Genomic DNA, 16,016 nt, shown 5'->3' with positions numbered 1-16,016 from the left:
TCTTTATACATATTCGAATCTGTAGCCAGACGCATCTGCAATCGACTGCCAGGAACCCGAAAGTAGACTGAGACGTAACTGGCGCGCTTAAGAAGCCTGCGATGAGAATGCGGTTTGTTTGTTAAATGGATGTAGAGGTGCTACCGCCGTTGCCGGGGTCCTTCGCTATAGGTAGCCTGTCGTCGCACGAACCCAGACCCCGAGTACGTAGAAACGGATTTCAACAAGCAGAAAGGTGCTGGGAGAAAACGTCTGGTGGCCCGAAGTGAGCTGAGACGACATACACAAGCGGAGAGCCTGAGACATTCTACAGAAGAGGATGTGTGCAAGGGAAGCAATTGCAGCTATCGGTGTGCGCGGCGCAAGAGGGGCAGCTGCCACTTGCCGTTTTTCGCAAGGCCGATCGACACGCCATTTCGCAAGTTGTCCGCTGCACTCAACATTGCAACACTTGCTACTGAGTTCGCCATCACCAACTCTTTCCTACAGCACTTTTGGCTAGGCCTTGAAGAGCCTGCCGAAAGTTCGGTGAAATGAGATGTTCCGTCCCATATGTCAGCTCTGAGAAACGTATCAGAAGGTCTTCGCTTTCATCGCCGTTATCGGTCATATAAATTCGCGAGGTGTGCTTGTTGTATCGAAACAAACAGTCAACGCCAACCGAACAAGGGCTGCAATGAATACAGGCCCCACAACGTGTGCATGTCTCGGGGCCCCAGAAGGTATAGCCCCACACGTCACCGCAAGTGTGTCTCCTTCCACAGATGATCCCTCGAAACTTGAACAAGATTGTTCGCCACAGAAAGGTTCACCATCGCTTCCACATCTGGCCCCAACGTTTGACGAATCCCGTCTCTTTTTGTTTTGTTACAACGCTAGGATGTACTTCTGGTTCGTGCCCCGAGAGCGTCCCGTGGCACTCCAGTTACCAAAGTATCTCACAGGCATCCTTTATTGCCAGGCTATATTTCAAGAGCCTGGCAAAACATACTCTGAGTAGCTTGGCACGTCTTAAGTGGATTGTCCAATCTATAGATCGGCAGTGATGTGTTGATTAGAATTCCGATGCGTTCCTCGTCCCAGGTCACACGAAGCACACCACGAAAAAACCAGCTCTCGGCGACTCCACACATATAAACCGTCAGAACTGCTGTCATGAAGAACTGAAAGCCGAACGTAAATGCTCAGTTTTGCAAGTCTAATACATGATTACTTGGCGGAAGCGTTCCATCCCCGAAAAAACCTACTTCCCTCACCGGGATGTTTCCTACCTACGATGGTGTGTTCGGCTTCTCGGGGGCAACTTCCGCCTCCTTTGGTGGAATCAGAGTGTTAAATGCTAGGACTACGCGACTCGAGGTGGTTCATTGTATCGCTGTGGACAGGTACACATACCGTTCGTGTTGACACTCCAGGTCGGGACTGTTGCCTCTCTGGCCCTACCAGCCAGTTGCGTGTTCTTCGCTCACAAACTCCTAGAAACTTGATGATGACAGCCCAAATTCTCCTGTTCTTCCAGTTTAAGGTGGCCGGCGACCACTCTGTTTCCGGGCAGGCACACGTAGGGGATACCAGCCCGCCTTCCGTACAACTTATTCTTTTCCAAAACGTCATGGTGAAATGGGCAGGTCCTCTGAATTTGTCCTTGCTCCCGTTTTGAAGGTCGGCGGGTGTGCGCCGCTTGTCTGCCTCATCCTGGTGAAATTTAGCTCCGGTTTGTTTTCTAGCGATCCGCCAAACACACCGCCCGCCTCGCCTCTTCCAGGCTATAGTGCACCCGACGTCGTGCCTATAGGTTCTTATAGCTTACTGGCTGTATTCCTGATAGGATCCATTCTCATCGGCGTTAACCTCTACACACTCCTGAACCGTCGAAAGATTGTAAGGAAACTACAGTGATATACAGGCCCCTCCGAAGACTGATTGTGCGCACCCGGGTGAAACGATGAAAACCGATTAAGCTTGCTCATCAGACTACGATGGTCCTTTTATGTAAACTCTGTGATCTCCAGCTATTGCTACCTTCACACGAACAGTTCCCTTCAAACACAGCAACGGTGTCGCAATGTGGCAAGAATGTGTGTATGTCACAGCAGCCAGGCGCGTAACGTGAATGAGAGTTTTCTTGGTTCCTCTGCATTAGATCGCGTCGCATCGCCCATTAAAAATCTATCCTGCGCCGTGAAGTGCTTCCCCAGTTGAGCCAATACCTATTAGGAGCCGACCTTTGTGGTTCACGCTGACTCCAGCCTAACCTCACTAGATGTCCTATTCCAGACTTTGATTCCATTCTACTCCCTGCAGCGAGCATGTCGGACGAAAAGGAAGCAACTGCAAGTGATATCGATCGCTTTTAGCAGCGCTCTGCTTCCAGCCTGTGAGCCCCCAGCCCGCTGCCGTCGCAGCGTGTTTATTTACACCAACCTAGAGGCAGCAAAGCCTTTAAGATTGATTGAGCGCGCACCGGTGAAACGATGAAAACAGATTAAACTTGCTCATCAGACTACGATGGTCCTTTTACGTAGACCCTGCGATTTCCAGCTATTGTTGCCGTTGCACAGGAACAGTTCCCTTTAAACACAGCAACGGAGTCGCAAATGTGGCCAGAATGTGTGTCTGTCACAGCATCCAGGCGCGTAACGTGAATGAGAGTTCTCTTGGTTCCTCTGCATTAGATCGCGTCGCGTCGCCCACCAAAACTCTCGCGCAGTGGAGTGCTAGGATCGTCATGGTCAGCATTGTAATTTGTGTTTTGGCATGCAGGTAGTGTGCTGGCGGCTGTCGCATGGAACGGGTGGACGGTATACTCCGCCAACCACCCGTGCAATGGAGTTACCACGGATCCGTGCCGGGCGGTTATGGAGTACCTTATGGTCGCAACAGCAAGCACACGTCTACTGTTCGTATTATCGTGAGCCGTCCACAGCCTCGCTAACAAGACAGCAAGCTTCTCTCTTGTGATAGCGTCGACGGCCAGTTAAGCGCCAGAGTGTTCCTCCCCTATGCCATAGATTGCCGCGTCGTGTGCGAATATCACATCAGCAGCCGAGGCCACCTTGCATGCGATTGAGTCCTTGGCAGTTGTCCAGCGCTTTCGATTCTCTTCGGCAGCCGGGTGGCGACGCAAATGCGCCACTGGCTGCGTTGGCCTGCTGTTTTCCTGCGGCCAGGTAATGACAGGCCGACTTCCTACGGCTTTCATTGTAATTTCGATATGTGCTTGGAACAACAGTGACGGGCAGTTCTGCATCACGAATTCTTCACGAGATTCAACCCGGTGATAGTCTGCACGCACGCCCCGGATACACCAATACCGTTTTTCGTGGCTCACGAGCCGGTCGAACGTAAGAGAGATTATGGCTGTCAGGCTTCTACAATACGTTCTGTGTTGGTTCAGGATTGTCACACTAAGCGCCTTGTTGCTGGCTTTCACCACAGACTTCATTTCAATGTGTAAGTTCACCACCGAGGAATTTTAAAATGAACACGGAAGCCACTGTGCCTGCTATGGTTCTAGGCGGCACGCAGTTGTACCGCTTGTCTGTCGGTCCAGCTACTATCAAGGTGGTTCGGCTGAAACATCATGAGAACGCCGCAATCAGAAGACGCAGCACTCGAATCCAAATGTAAAGCACCTTAAAAAACACTACGAACCTGTCGACAACTAGGGGGCATCCATTAGTTCAAGCTTCCCAGCTGTTGTGTGGCTTTGGCCACGTGTCTGGTCGTATCGTGTGCGCCCATGTATGCTCGGGTACGCCCCTTAATGACCCCTCGTGGTAAATGGTGAAGTTTCCCATTCGCTTGCTTGCGTAGCCCAAAGATGCCAGTAGGACTCGTTAGAACCAAGCACAACCGGCCTGGTATCGTTCAGTCATACACGTATATTCATCCTTACGTACTCGGTTTGTCACAGGCAAACAACGAAGCGAACGTTCCTGCCGGTGCTCAGCCGACTCTTGCATATCTCCCATTTCTTCATCCTCAACTTCCAGCTGCTCGTCGATCACGTGCTCTGTATCTTCGACTTGCTCTTCATCAGTAACGGGCACGCCATCTTCTTGCTCTTCAGAATCGGGCTCCGCGCCGTGTACTGGCTCTTCATCAATCGCGTGCTCTTCAACATCGAATTGCTCATCATCTTGCATTTCGTTGACCACATGCAGTAACCCAACAACAGGTGCCTGCTGCGCGGACAGTCTCTCTCCGCAGCGGTGCTACCGTTCTCCCGTGCCGGTATTGTTCGCGTCGCGTAACCCGGCACCCATTTGCTTCAGCTTAGTGGAGCATAGACCACGAACACCCATTCAAAAAGTTGCACCTTGCTCTCCACCGCCAACGCTTTCCCGCTACTACGGACCGCAGAAAAAAAGTCAGTGCTCACAGCCATGTGTGTTGCCGCGTTGTGAACTACTGCGAATGGGAGTTAGATCAAGGCGAGACAGTCCGTGCCCCGGTGGCAGAGGATCAGTTTTTGGCCGGTCGCTCTCGGCCGACAGTTTCCGCAGCATTGATCCTCGGCGGCCTCCAAGTATCTGCAGCAATCGGGCGTGCGATCTGCTGAGTGCCTTGCACACACCTGCTGTTGATGGTGACAACGCCACCATGGAACTAAATTGCCACTTCGATCCTTGCTGCCCATGCTGTTCAAGACACGCGGTCATTAATACGTGTTGTGGTCCTGAGCTTGCGGGCCCAAACGAATATAATCTTGTTTCTAGCAGGTGGGCGTTTCATGACAAGCCTTCCATGACGTCGCAGAGCAACCGCAACAACCTCTGCTGGTAAAGTGAAGAACCATGCATCGCGATCATCTCACTATTGCTGGCGCTTGGCGTGCGCATGCGTGCTGCGAACAGCTGCATATCTGCATTCAGGAGTCTTTCCCTGCCACGAGAGAGGTGGAAAGCACTCGAGGATGTACCCGGAGGAATCACCAAGGGGGTTCGATCAGCCTAGCTGCTTTCCATAGCCCGACAGAAACGGGTTCTGCCATACTCGACCGTTAGCGCGCCCTGTTCGCTCATGGCAAGAACGACAGTTCAGTGGCCTGCAGCTGTTCTGCGGACGATGGCCGGCCACCACCCGCAGTCGGCATCTCACTAATGTTGGAGGAGGCTGGCCCAGTCCATCCAGCATCAATGTGCTATATCAGAGGATAGGGCAGAGGGAGTCATAGCCAAATACTGCATCACAATTTGATTGGTGAAATGATGGCGGTTGACCGCCATTACCGCATTCGCGTGCTACTTTCGATAAACCCGAAACCCTTTAGTCTATCGTGTAGACCAGAAATACAGTCACCCAACAGACGGACTGTTCATCATGCCACACATGGCACTACGCTTTCGCGGCCTTTCGAAATAAGCTACTAATTTTGTCCACCGCATGTACGACACCTGTTTAGGCTGCACTGAGAATAACGTGTGAGTTTCCTGTAGCACTTTGCGGCGTCAAGGATTTCTGCTCATGCAACAACGCTAGTAATTGTGATGAAGCCTCCTCCAGCACAGCGGCTGCCGCCAACGCTGTAGTGCAATCACGCATAATCAATCTGCACTGCATTTGTAGAGATAGGCAATACCTGATTTAAGAGACTGCCTCATTACTTTTCAAACAGGTTAAAATTTTCCAGCTGTGAAAGCTCTACAATTACCACCTTTGTAAGGCAGCGCCCACGCAAGGAATTCTGTCGGGGAACTCTTCTGGCGATATGTCACGAATGCTATGGTTAGCTGGAAATCTGTCATGGGGAAGGCTGAAGAAACGTCGCGGTGCTGAGGGAAAGTTGTTTTGGCAAGCACCCTGTTTGGATACATTTGCTGAAGCATCGACTCGCCCAGGTAGCGGGTGAACTCATCTGGGCGCCAGGCTTGTGAAGAGGCCCGGCGACCCGATGCGTCTCTGTAGGGTGCACTGCATCAACCAGGCAATCCTGGTGCACTGCATCAACCAGGCAATCCTGGTGCACTGCATCAACCAGGCAATCCTGGTGCACTGCATCAACCAGGCAATCCTGGTGCACTGCATCAACCAGGCAATCCTGCTGCACCAATACTGTATTCTCCAAGCAACGGAGCAAGCGTTGCTTCTGTTCATCTCTGCAGTTTCTAGCACTATTTCGTTCACGCAGCGATAGCTACACTTCCGCCAGTCGAACGACCAGATAAAGTTCTTACCTTAATTTGGCTGCACTGACCGGCGTTCGTGCGTCCCTCAACAATCGCCGGCAGGTGAATCACGACACCTCTGAAGCTGTGTATGCCTCTTCGCAAAAATTCTTTATCCATTTGGACTCCTATTATTAGGGCTCTTCCTATTTCCTTGTTATTGGCCGTGCTCGTACTGACAGCGATAACCTATGATACTCACATTCAAGCAGCTGGCTTCATAAATATCTTGGCAACGTATGGCTGTCCAAGTCTGCCTGAGGCGCCCCCGACGAGCAGGGTGAATGACGGATACCCCTGCCCGACCAAGCGGCACATTCATCTTTATGAGAGTCCGGATGGTCCTTGAACTGCAGCTGCAAGGTTTCGGGCGGCCGATGGAGTGAGCGGCAGCAAATACGGTGACGCCGAGGTGCTTCATGCACCCTCCGATGCGGAACGCAACGCTGACGTGGGTGCTATCATGCGGAGCTTGGCTGTGGGACCGCCAGACCTACCCACAAGCTCAAATCTCATGTCCCACTACTCTGCCCCTTCACCGATTCCTTCCAGCCATTTGTCGAGCGTTGCACAACGCTTGCCTCATCAGTCCCGGAGCAGGGGGGAATGGCGCACCTTCCATCAGTCAATTCCGCAGTACACAGATGTTTATCAAGGGCTGTCCCCTGCCGGAAGCGTCAGCTCATGGCACGACGCCAGATTGGCTGCTGAATACGCCCACATGTATCGGAGGAAGTTCCCGGCAGACCTCGTCCGTCACGGGCGCACGGAACGAGGAAATACGGTTCCGTCCACTGAGGTGTCCCAGCGTCAGCCTACGGCAGGTGGCTGGCGCAATGGAGTACGATATACAGCATGGAGATCACCTGCTACCTTCAGGCAGCCGTACGAGAGCTGTCCTCGCGAGTTCACACACCGCTGGAACGCGCTGTGACACGCTGGCAGGATTGAAAAAGTGTGACTGAACTGGTGCACGGCTGTTGTTCAGGTGTATGCAATGGAGATGTTGAAGGCCTTTGCTTTCTGTTGAAATGTTGGGGATAGTATGGAGTCGACGGCAGCCTTGCATGCTCCTCACGACGTTGGGAAACTACACCCTTCATTACGTATCGGGACAGTGCATCAGGGCATTCCGGTCTCGAGTTGACTGACGCGAAGCTACAAGGTCACACTGCACATCTACATCGGCATGCTTCAATGTTGAATGTTCCAATTTAAAGTGTATGGTATCCTTCGCATTTTTTTGATGTGTGCTCCAAGACCTATAAATTTCTTTTTAGACAGTTTGCTTGGTCTCCGTGACTAACCATCTGTACATTACGAACTAGTCGCAGGAGCATTCCTACTCGATGGCAGACTCCGTCATCAGTGGACAGTGGTTTACTCTGGGTTCCGTTTGAGCAGCTGGAATGTGTGTTCTTGACAACGTTTCAGTCGAACTGCAACCCCTGACTGTCAGTATAAGGAGTTGCAATTACACCAGCATCGCTTTCGGTTCTCGAATAGATGATAATATTTCCTTTACCATGCGGCCTTCTTTCTGCATGAGAATACGTACCACCAGTTACACTCGAGGCCTTACGACAAGAAACAAACGGAAGACACCGGATCGAATCATTCGACTGTCGTACCATTAACTCATCCGTTCATCTAATACAAGCTATGGCGCTATCATCCACCAGAGAACAGCTACCACGCTAAAGTATGCAGCGTGCTTGTACTGAAGGCCGGCTGTTTGCCCCAAGACGGCCATCGTTTTTACACCACACGGGTATCAGCAGCCGGTGACGGTTCAGTGTAGTGAACTACATATCTGTAAGGTGGCCTCTTTGGTTAGTGGTCCCCACGAAGCAACATTCATCCACCTATATTTTGCACGGTGTCGTCGGATGGTGAGCAAACATGGCGAGGCTGTCCGTGCGTCAAAAATCAGTATACCATACCCTGCCTTACAGTAGAACGGAGCTAAAGAAGACATCGGACAACACTGTAGGGGAGCGGATGCCATTGCTGGAGTTGCCAGATTTTCAGCTTCTGAACAGTAGACGTGGCTAGGCTATAACCCTAGGAGTGTCAATTCTTCTACAGTTGATCATATCCTCGCGATCAGTTCCCCCCGCATGTGGGAACTCCTTGATTTGTGAGCTGGTACCTAGCAGCAAACAAAACAGGGTAAGGATGAGCAGCACGTATTTACAGAGGACGCGACAGCCTTTATTGCATTCTCAGAGCGGTAACTGATTGTTAGCTGGGTTCCATTGCGGTCTCACCGCGTGAGGAAGGACCGTGTTTGCCATATGGTTGGTATTTGATGCTTTCCTGCAGAAAGCCTTCTGTGATATGCTGCAACGTCGGAAGTGTTATTTCAACAAATTTTCCTGATGTTGCCGACATCTGAGGTAATGTTGGCACCTGTGTTGTTGTTAATCTACACGTTTTTCAGATGTTTAGGCCAGGATCATGTACTCCCGTCCCGAAAGGTCACCTGTTTGACTTTGAAGGCGCCACTTTCACCTGGTTGACCCCGCCGCGTAGCTGCTAGCCATCGGGTCCGGCACAACATTCATCGCCGGGGCACACCGCTCTTCTGCCACTGGAGTTCGCAGCACTGGTGATTAGTGCCAGGAAGCGTTTCGTTTATTTGATCTTTTTTGTTGATCAGCTTTACAGTATTATCGACTCTCGACTGAGGCATCTCAAAAAACGTCTACTGTCACTCTCTTTCTTAACTGTCCACAAGGATGAAAGGTCGCCTAGCCCCCGTCCTGCTGCTCTTTCCTCCGTTTTTCTTTTTGATGGGCCACGTTAATAGCAGTCCAGCTAAATGGGCGCATAATACTCATGAGGGGGGTACCCATGAGGCCCCGGCCAACACATCTGCACCTCCACAGGTGCGGCTAGGCAGCCAAGAAGCTGCGCATCCAAGGAGGCTGGCCATCTACGCGACGAGATCCCCCATGCTTTCCCACTTCACATCACCCTCTCCGGGTGGGACTGAAACGGTCGCTTCCATAGCGCAGGGTGAGCCATCTTTGCCTACTGGAGTTGACGGCGAGGACCTCCGCTTCTATGAGGGTTACGAGGGAGTAAAGCCTCACCGAAGCTCACCGCCATTTGCCGACTCCCGGTCTCGACATCGGTTCCGCCTCCCGTCGCACCGGCGGAGGAGCCGAGATGAAACACACGAGATGTTTCAATGGAGGATCGTTCACTTTTGTCGGAAGAACTATCGAACCTGGTTCGACTGTCCACTGGCGGAGCACCTGCATCGCCGCTGAATTATCTGTGTGAACACCGCGAAGTTGGTTGTCCCAGCGTGGATCTTCTTGGAGGCGTTAACGTCGGGCGCGTGTGAATCCTGTGTTACAGATGTGCATGTCCACGTTTTTGTACTGCGTTCAATCGGCGCTGCTGGGGAAACGCCAGACAGTGCCTCGTTCCCAGCAACGCATCAACTTGGCGCTTTATGAAGCTACCTGAGATCGCTGCAGACATCGATTCGAAGGACGGGTACAGCTCACACGGGCACCTCCCCGATAGAACCACTGTACCAGTTTACCCGTATCGGGGAATATCTCCGGCGACACCACGTGACTACTTCTGGGCACGGAACAGATATGTGGGCCGAACATGGCAGCTAGAATTCTGGTAATATCTAAGCTACCAGTGCAGTAAATTGGTGGCAGACTTCGGAGGCTCTTGATCGCGTCTCCGCGACGGTAGTTGTAGTGCAGCTGTTCGGAACCTCTCTATCAGCTCTCGCTTGATCCCAGTCCACAGCAAGGGAAACTCGGCTGGGCGCGTTTCAGACATTGTTTTTCAAAGCGGAGTGACTGGCTGTTTCAGAAGTGTCCGGGGAAAATGACGACTCATTTACCCTGGATACGCATTCATAGTCAGCCCATACAGCCGTGCGTATGTGTGTTTAACACAAACTAGACGGTGCACCGGTTTGTTGCCAGTGACAGTACCACTGGGACCGCCGGCAGGCAAGCGGACCCCGGCGGATCTGGAAAACGCAGTTTTGTATTGGAGGGGAAATCCAAATTAGTAAGTTAAACTATTCTTATGCTGAGGACAGGCGAAGGTACAGGATATACCTGCGTGTCTCCTTCCGCGCCAGTGCCGAGATTGCGACCTCCGGCCGCGAGGTACCTAGCCGTTTTTCAGTTGACGGTGAAGTAAAACTCGGGTTTTGTCGTCAGCAAAAAGAATACAGAAATTATCCCTGGTAGTATCAGCGCATCTACTGAACGTTGGCTGCGTGTGAAATCGCGCATGCCGTGTGAGAACTATATGCCTGCAGCAGGTAAGCTTCCGACAGAGAGAGTCTGTGTGCAAATCGCCAGAATGCCAGCAGACCATATTATTATTACTGCCTTCAACCTCGAGCAAGAGGAAGACCGTGGCGTTTGTGGCGATGAAGCGAAGCCTCGGTGCGCAGACCTGCGATTTAGCGAGGTGGTTCACTCTGGCCAGGGGTAGCGTTTTTGGCCCGGGTATGCTCTCTGGCGGTCAGCAAGCCATGTGCGTACGAGAGGAGGAGACGCCAGTCTCAGTCTGTACCTGGCAGGTTTCGCACGGAAGGATATTCCAGGAGAAAGCCTGTTTTACGAGTCTCGGAGGATGAGTGATCTTTTCCACGCGGAGTTTATTATCCGTAGAAGTAGCTAAAGGTCTGAAACGGGTGAATCAGCTCGCGAGATTGAATGCACGTATTCCGGTTTTCATACCCTTTTTCTCCGGCCTTTCTCCCACGTCGCACGATGTCACGTTTACACAGCAGCATGACTTTAATGTTCATTATTCTGGTGACAGGGACTGTCGCTTGTGAATGGGCCTTTGCAGCCCGCTACTTTTCAGATGCACAAGATACCACGGAATCGGCATTGGATACGGGGAACCGGAGGGACGTTGACACGACCCCGCTGTACCTTTCAAAGCGTCCTGATAAGAAACCCTTCTTAGCCGGCTTGCGGAACAGAGCTTTGGAATTGATACGCCTCCGAACAAATCAGCATACCGGTGAAATGGATCGGACTTCACTGCCGGGGGAACTGTGGTCGGCAGTTCAATCGATGGTGCCCCCACGTAACAGGACACCTGGGCAAACGTGGCACCAGAATAGAAACGCGCCACAGACGGCAGCAAGCCCTGTGGCACCGTCTTCACAGACTGACCTTTTGAAGAAAATGCTTGGTTCGCGACACAACAATGCAGACGACCCCGCTCGGCAGAATGAAGTAGACAAGCTCATCGCAAACGTTCTTCGCTATTGCCGAAGCCATTACAGGCCAGGGGAAGCATGCCCCCAACTCGCCGCCCTCAGCCACTTTGGCCTGCCTTTGGGCGTCGCCTCTTCGAGAGGGCCGCCCAGGAGGGGTGAACAACTGTTCTTGTGAGGCGTTCCTTCGCGGATGCTTGTTTCCACGCAGAAGCGAACGCTCCTTCGGAACTGCCGTTCATGTTGCAAAATTTTGAATGCAGCCGCGTTGTGTCCTGTCCTCATTCGGCTTCCCTGTCGACATAATGATTTTTGCCTATAATGCCGCTGCTGGTGCCTGGGCTTATGCGTTTCTTTCCTGAACAATCAGGTACTATCAAATCGGTTTCAGGATAATGCTGCATGTTCCAGGAGTCAACCCCTGGGTATCGCAACTTCTCTCAATGCCGAAGAATGTGGACGCACGCTGTCGCGAGCCCGCAGGGGACACCATAACTCCAGGGCACTTTCTTGATTAGTACATTCCTGTAGACTTGTTGAAGGTAACTGGTCAGGATGTGGAATAAAGCACAACGAGCAAGCGGGACTCGTCAGTGCAGGAATCATGCCGACCAATCATTAGATTTCCTCTTTACTGTATATTGAATGTCAGAGGACTTCTTGTCACAAGTGCAAAAACGTGACGCAACGGAGGTAGGCAGAGCTATCTGGTAGAGGCACCGCTGATGCAGTTAACATTATCTCTCTCAGGTGCGCTAGTTCCTGCCGTCGCCATCTGTATAGGTCAGCGCTTCTATCTTCCTAAGAGACAGCGTGCCGGTTGTGGCCTCTATTGGCCTCTGTACCGCAGGGAGAGAGTGGAAAATCGAACGGAAGAGTCAGCCTTCTACGCAACCGCGCTTCATTACAAAGTACAGAAGCAAAAAAAGGACAAAGGAACCTCTACGAAAAGGGACTCGTTGATGAGAGAACAGGAGGAACCAGGGTTACCCGCAGTTGCGTTCTCATTTGTCGCACTACACAGGATCTGACAAGGCTAAAACATGCAGTGAGGTCGAGACGGAACTTCTTGCACATAGGTCCGTTTCTGGACGTGAGTCTCGCTTGCCCTGAGGAATAACCTACCTAGCCGGTATCACTCGTTTTATGTACATCCGCACAAATGCTTCCCCATTTCAACTGGTCACACGTTCACATCCTTTTATATATACTATATTTATCATACAGATATCCGCTGGTCTCCCGTTTGCCGACATCCAGTGTACGTGTTCAAAATACATACCCGGGGGTCTCTAGATACAAACAAATATATGGAATTACAGAGACATATATATATATATTATATACTAACGACTCTGACGCGAATGCATTCCCCCTAGAAGAGAAAAAAGGCAACCCGTACGAACAAGAAACGGTCGTCTCTAGCGAATCTGCTGAGGAGATGCGACGTGACCAAGGGGGTTCGGGCCGTGAGCTTCTTGTTCATTCTCGTACAGGTAAGGCCGTCTCCAGAAGACAACTTTGCGAATCTAGGAGACAGGCAGAAACAAAACTCAAGGAAAACCTGCAACTGGGCGTTTTGTGCGTAGTTCTAGACCAGAGCGAGAACAAGGTGGAAAACTCGGCAAATTGCCACACACAGCCTGGTGACGAACTCAGACGACGTCCTGGCGCTGTGTTTGATCTTCAACGCAGACTGCTGTTCTTGCTGCTGTTCTTGCCACGTCGATAAATGCGTGGCCAGGCTCCTCTCTACTCAGCTCTCAGTTTGCTTTCGCTCGACGGCCTACCGCGCCTCCACAGAACCACCAGGAGCGTGTTTTAGGCATTCATCTCTTCAGCGAGTACTGGCTCGAAGACGAATGGAAAAAGGGAAATTTGTACGGAGACAGTTTCTCGTCTCCGGTCAAAGTGTACGCCCTCGCGGGCGACCCGCAAAATCGGAGGAAAGATGACCACCCATGAGGAATCCGGCAGTCGAGAGAAACCATACTCCTTGAAACAAAAGACGCTTCAGGGTCTATAGCCTGTTTTTCTACCTCCACATTCTGCACACCGGTTTGTGGCAACGAACGTCGGCTGACCCCACAACAAAACCCCCGGGGGCAGACAGTTTTCTCTAACAGAGGCGGACTCCGTGGATCATACCTGCGCCAACCTTTCTTCTTGAAGCCGATGCTTTTGATTGCCTGGTCGGTCTCCAGGGTCGATGGCGTGCTGTACATAACCAGGACACAGAGCTAGACGACAGTGGGGACAGAACGGCGTTTCGGGCAGGTTCTCTCAGGCGAATCTGTCTCTCCCAACTTGCAGACTACTTCGACTCTTGTGCTGCATCTCTCGTCGCACTGCCGTTCCGAGCCTCGCCAAAAATGTGGACGCAACTTTGAAAAATCTAGAAACTCCGCAAATGAATATTTTGCTTCCTGTTCTTCCACCTCGAATACGCGACACTCGTGGTAGATCACAGAGATGAAGTCACTTAAAGCAACGGTGTCCAGTTCCCAGACGCGGATGCTTTGACGCCCCTAATCTGAAACATCGCCTGCGACTTACCTCCGTCACCAGGCGCACCTTCGCTCCCGGGTAGTTCGCTGTGATGAGGTATCTGAACAGACAGCAGCCAAACACGCCCATGACCTAACCAACTACGGCAAAGAAAGAGAACCAGCGATCGCCCTGTCGCTCAAACGGGCGGTGGATGGTGTGCTTCGATCAGTGCCGCCCGCGAGTTCAAACGCACGGTCAGAGTGGGCATCTGTGCTGAGACGCTCTGAATGTGCGTACTCGCCGCAAACCGCCAAAGAGAAACACGGGAGGGACTGTCAGAGGGAGCGTTTCACCGCAGAGAGAAGTCCGGACCTCAGCCATTGCTTGAAACCGAATTTGTGGGTCAGAGGCCCGTTATAGCGAAACGCGAACATTCCGTCTTTCGCGCCAATCAAGGTCGCGATTCCCACGCCCTGAAGGAAAGCGCATACACGCACACATGGGACGATTCGGGCAGAGATAAATCTGTGTAAAACTCTGACCAGGCAACAAGTTCCGGCAAGCAGAGAGCAGCAGGAGAAACCGATGTTCATGCAGATACACCCAGTTTTAGGGCCCCAAGACGAGCAGACGCATTCCTTCACTAATGGCTATCTTTATAGATACATCCATAACGCAGATTTTTTCCTTGAATGACTCCATATATATATATATATGTAGCCGTATACGGCGTACAAGCATCTTTCTGTATGTCTGTGAGTATTCATTAACCCGGAAGATTTGAGTGCCACGGTGGCTCGGTTCACCACAGACGAAGGGCGGAAACGCCGAGGCACGGCCGATCCGTCCGCCGAGACTCACATCTCCTCGATCGACAGTCGGGAGGATTCTCTTGATCTTTTCAACCTCCTACGCAGAGCACGACAGAGAAAAGCATCCAAAAAACATCTTCGGGCATGCACACAAGACGACACGTGCATTGGAAAATCTGAATTTCGTCAGAAGCGCTCTTTTGGGAAGAAAGGGAGATCGGCTTTCGTAGGGCTTTGTCGTTCTCAAGAATCTGCAAACGCGCTCACACGGTTTCTCGCTGCTTTGATTTGCTCCCGCCAGCTGGGCACGAGGAGAGACATGCTCAAACGAAGGCTCAGTTGGCCCGTTGGGCCGACGGGAAAACAGATCGACTTCTCGGCACCCGACCGCTGCGCGAGACGGCCTCACATCTGTGTCGCAAAAACGGCCGTCAGCGTTTCTTCACGAAGTCAAGGAGAAACACAAACTCTCCAGAGAGGAGAAGACACGGACACGCGTGTGTGAAAGAAGGGGAAGCATATGGCAAGTACAACCCTTGTTTTGTGGCAAGGTACACGCGAGAAGAGAGAGGCTAGTAGAGGCGCAGTCAGGCGCACTGGAGAGCAACAACATGCCGCGAAAGGTCAGGAAAAAGAAGATGGCGAAAACGGGACGGACACACGAGCCCCGCCGTTCGTGACAGCTTAGAGAGGTCTTACCTCTGGATCGATCTCGACGTTCCCCGCAGCCTGCTCGGCAGTCAGCATCATGTCGTCTGTGGAGCCGAGGCCTTCTTCTTCGATTGAGTGGATTGAGTGCTCTTCTTTGATATAGTAGCTGAAACCAGGAACACAAAAGCCGCGCGTAGATCGACAGAAGCGAAGGGGCAACGCCCCTCGTGATTGATGCGGCGTCGTGCCTTGGCACCCCAACGGAAAAGCGGAGAGAGAAGAGTGAGAAAGCACGCCACGCTGAATCTGATACGACCTACTGCACACAATTGTGCACAACATACATGCGTCTACGCATGCGTTTTTCAGAAGCCTGGGGTCTTTGGTGTCATTCTGTGGCGTCTACGCATGGAAACATCTGGAGCGGTTCTCCACCAGGATCCGTTTGAATCGCGAGAGAAATGGCCGTATTATCAACATAAAGCCCGTTCCAGAGCAGCGGCAGAAACGCGTTTCCTGTTTCACTTACACGCCCTGCGCCAGCTTGTTGGCTGTTTCATATTCCCAAGCCAAGTTCGCGCGACCGACGCCGCGCTCCCACGCATGGTCAATTTTCTTTCTTCGCAGTTTCTGTGGGTCGTCGCCAAACAGCGGGTAGCCCCAGACCAT

General features: G+C 52.0%; 3 protein-coding genes across 3 annotated transcripts; 1 reads left to right on the top strand and 2 right to left on the bottom strand.

Moving 5' to 3' along the window:
- Nucleotides 1–3,513: 3,513 nt before the first annotated feature.
- Nucleotides 3,514–4,148, bottom strand: NCLIV_006360 (conserved hypothetical protein; the record flags this gene model as incomplete). Its single annotated transcript, XM_003880146.1, has 2 exons — nt 3,514–3,573; nt 3,903–4,148. The coding sequence occupies 2 exons, from the start codon at nt 4,146–4,148 to the stop codon at nt 3,514–3,516; spliced, it is 306 nt and encodes a 101-aa protein (XP_003880195.1).
- A 6,788-nt stretch (nt 4,149–10,936) lies between these two features.
- NCLIV_006350 (conserved hypothetical protein) lies at nt 10,937–11,572 on the top strand (the record flags this gene model as incomplete). The annotated part of the gene is made up of 1 exon (XM_003880145.1): nt 10,937–11,572. One exon carries the CDS (start codon nt 10,937–10,939, stop codon nt 11,570–11,572), a length of 636 nt encoding a protein of 211 aa, XP_003880194.1.
- A 1,243-nt stretch (nt 11,573–12,815) lies between these two features.
- On the bottom strand, nt 12,816–16,016 carry NCLIV_006340 (conserved hypothetical protein; the record flags this gene model as incomplete). Its single annotated transcript, XM_003880144.1, has 7 exons — nt 12,816–12,923; nt 13,543–13,611; nt 13,951–14,002; nt 14,257–14,357; nt 14,746–14,793; nt 15,396–15,513; nt 15,877–16,016. 7 exons carry the CDS (start codon nt 16,014–16,016, stop codon nt 12,816–12,818), a joined length of 636 nt encoding a protein of 211 aa, XP_003880193.1.

The sequence above is a fragment of the Neospora caninum genome, chromosome II (genome assembly GCF_000208865.1).
Source record: "Neospora caninum Liverpool complete genome, chromosome II".
Classification (NCBI taxonomy): Eukaryota; Apicomplexa; class Conoidasida; order Eucoccidiorida; family Sarcocystidae; genus Neospora; species Neospora caninum.
Note: the sequence above shows the minus strand (reverse complement) of the source record. Positions and strands in the feature narration are given on the sequence as shown.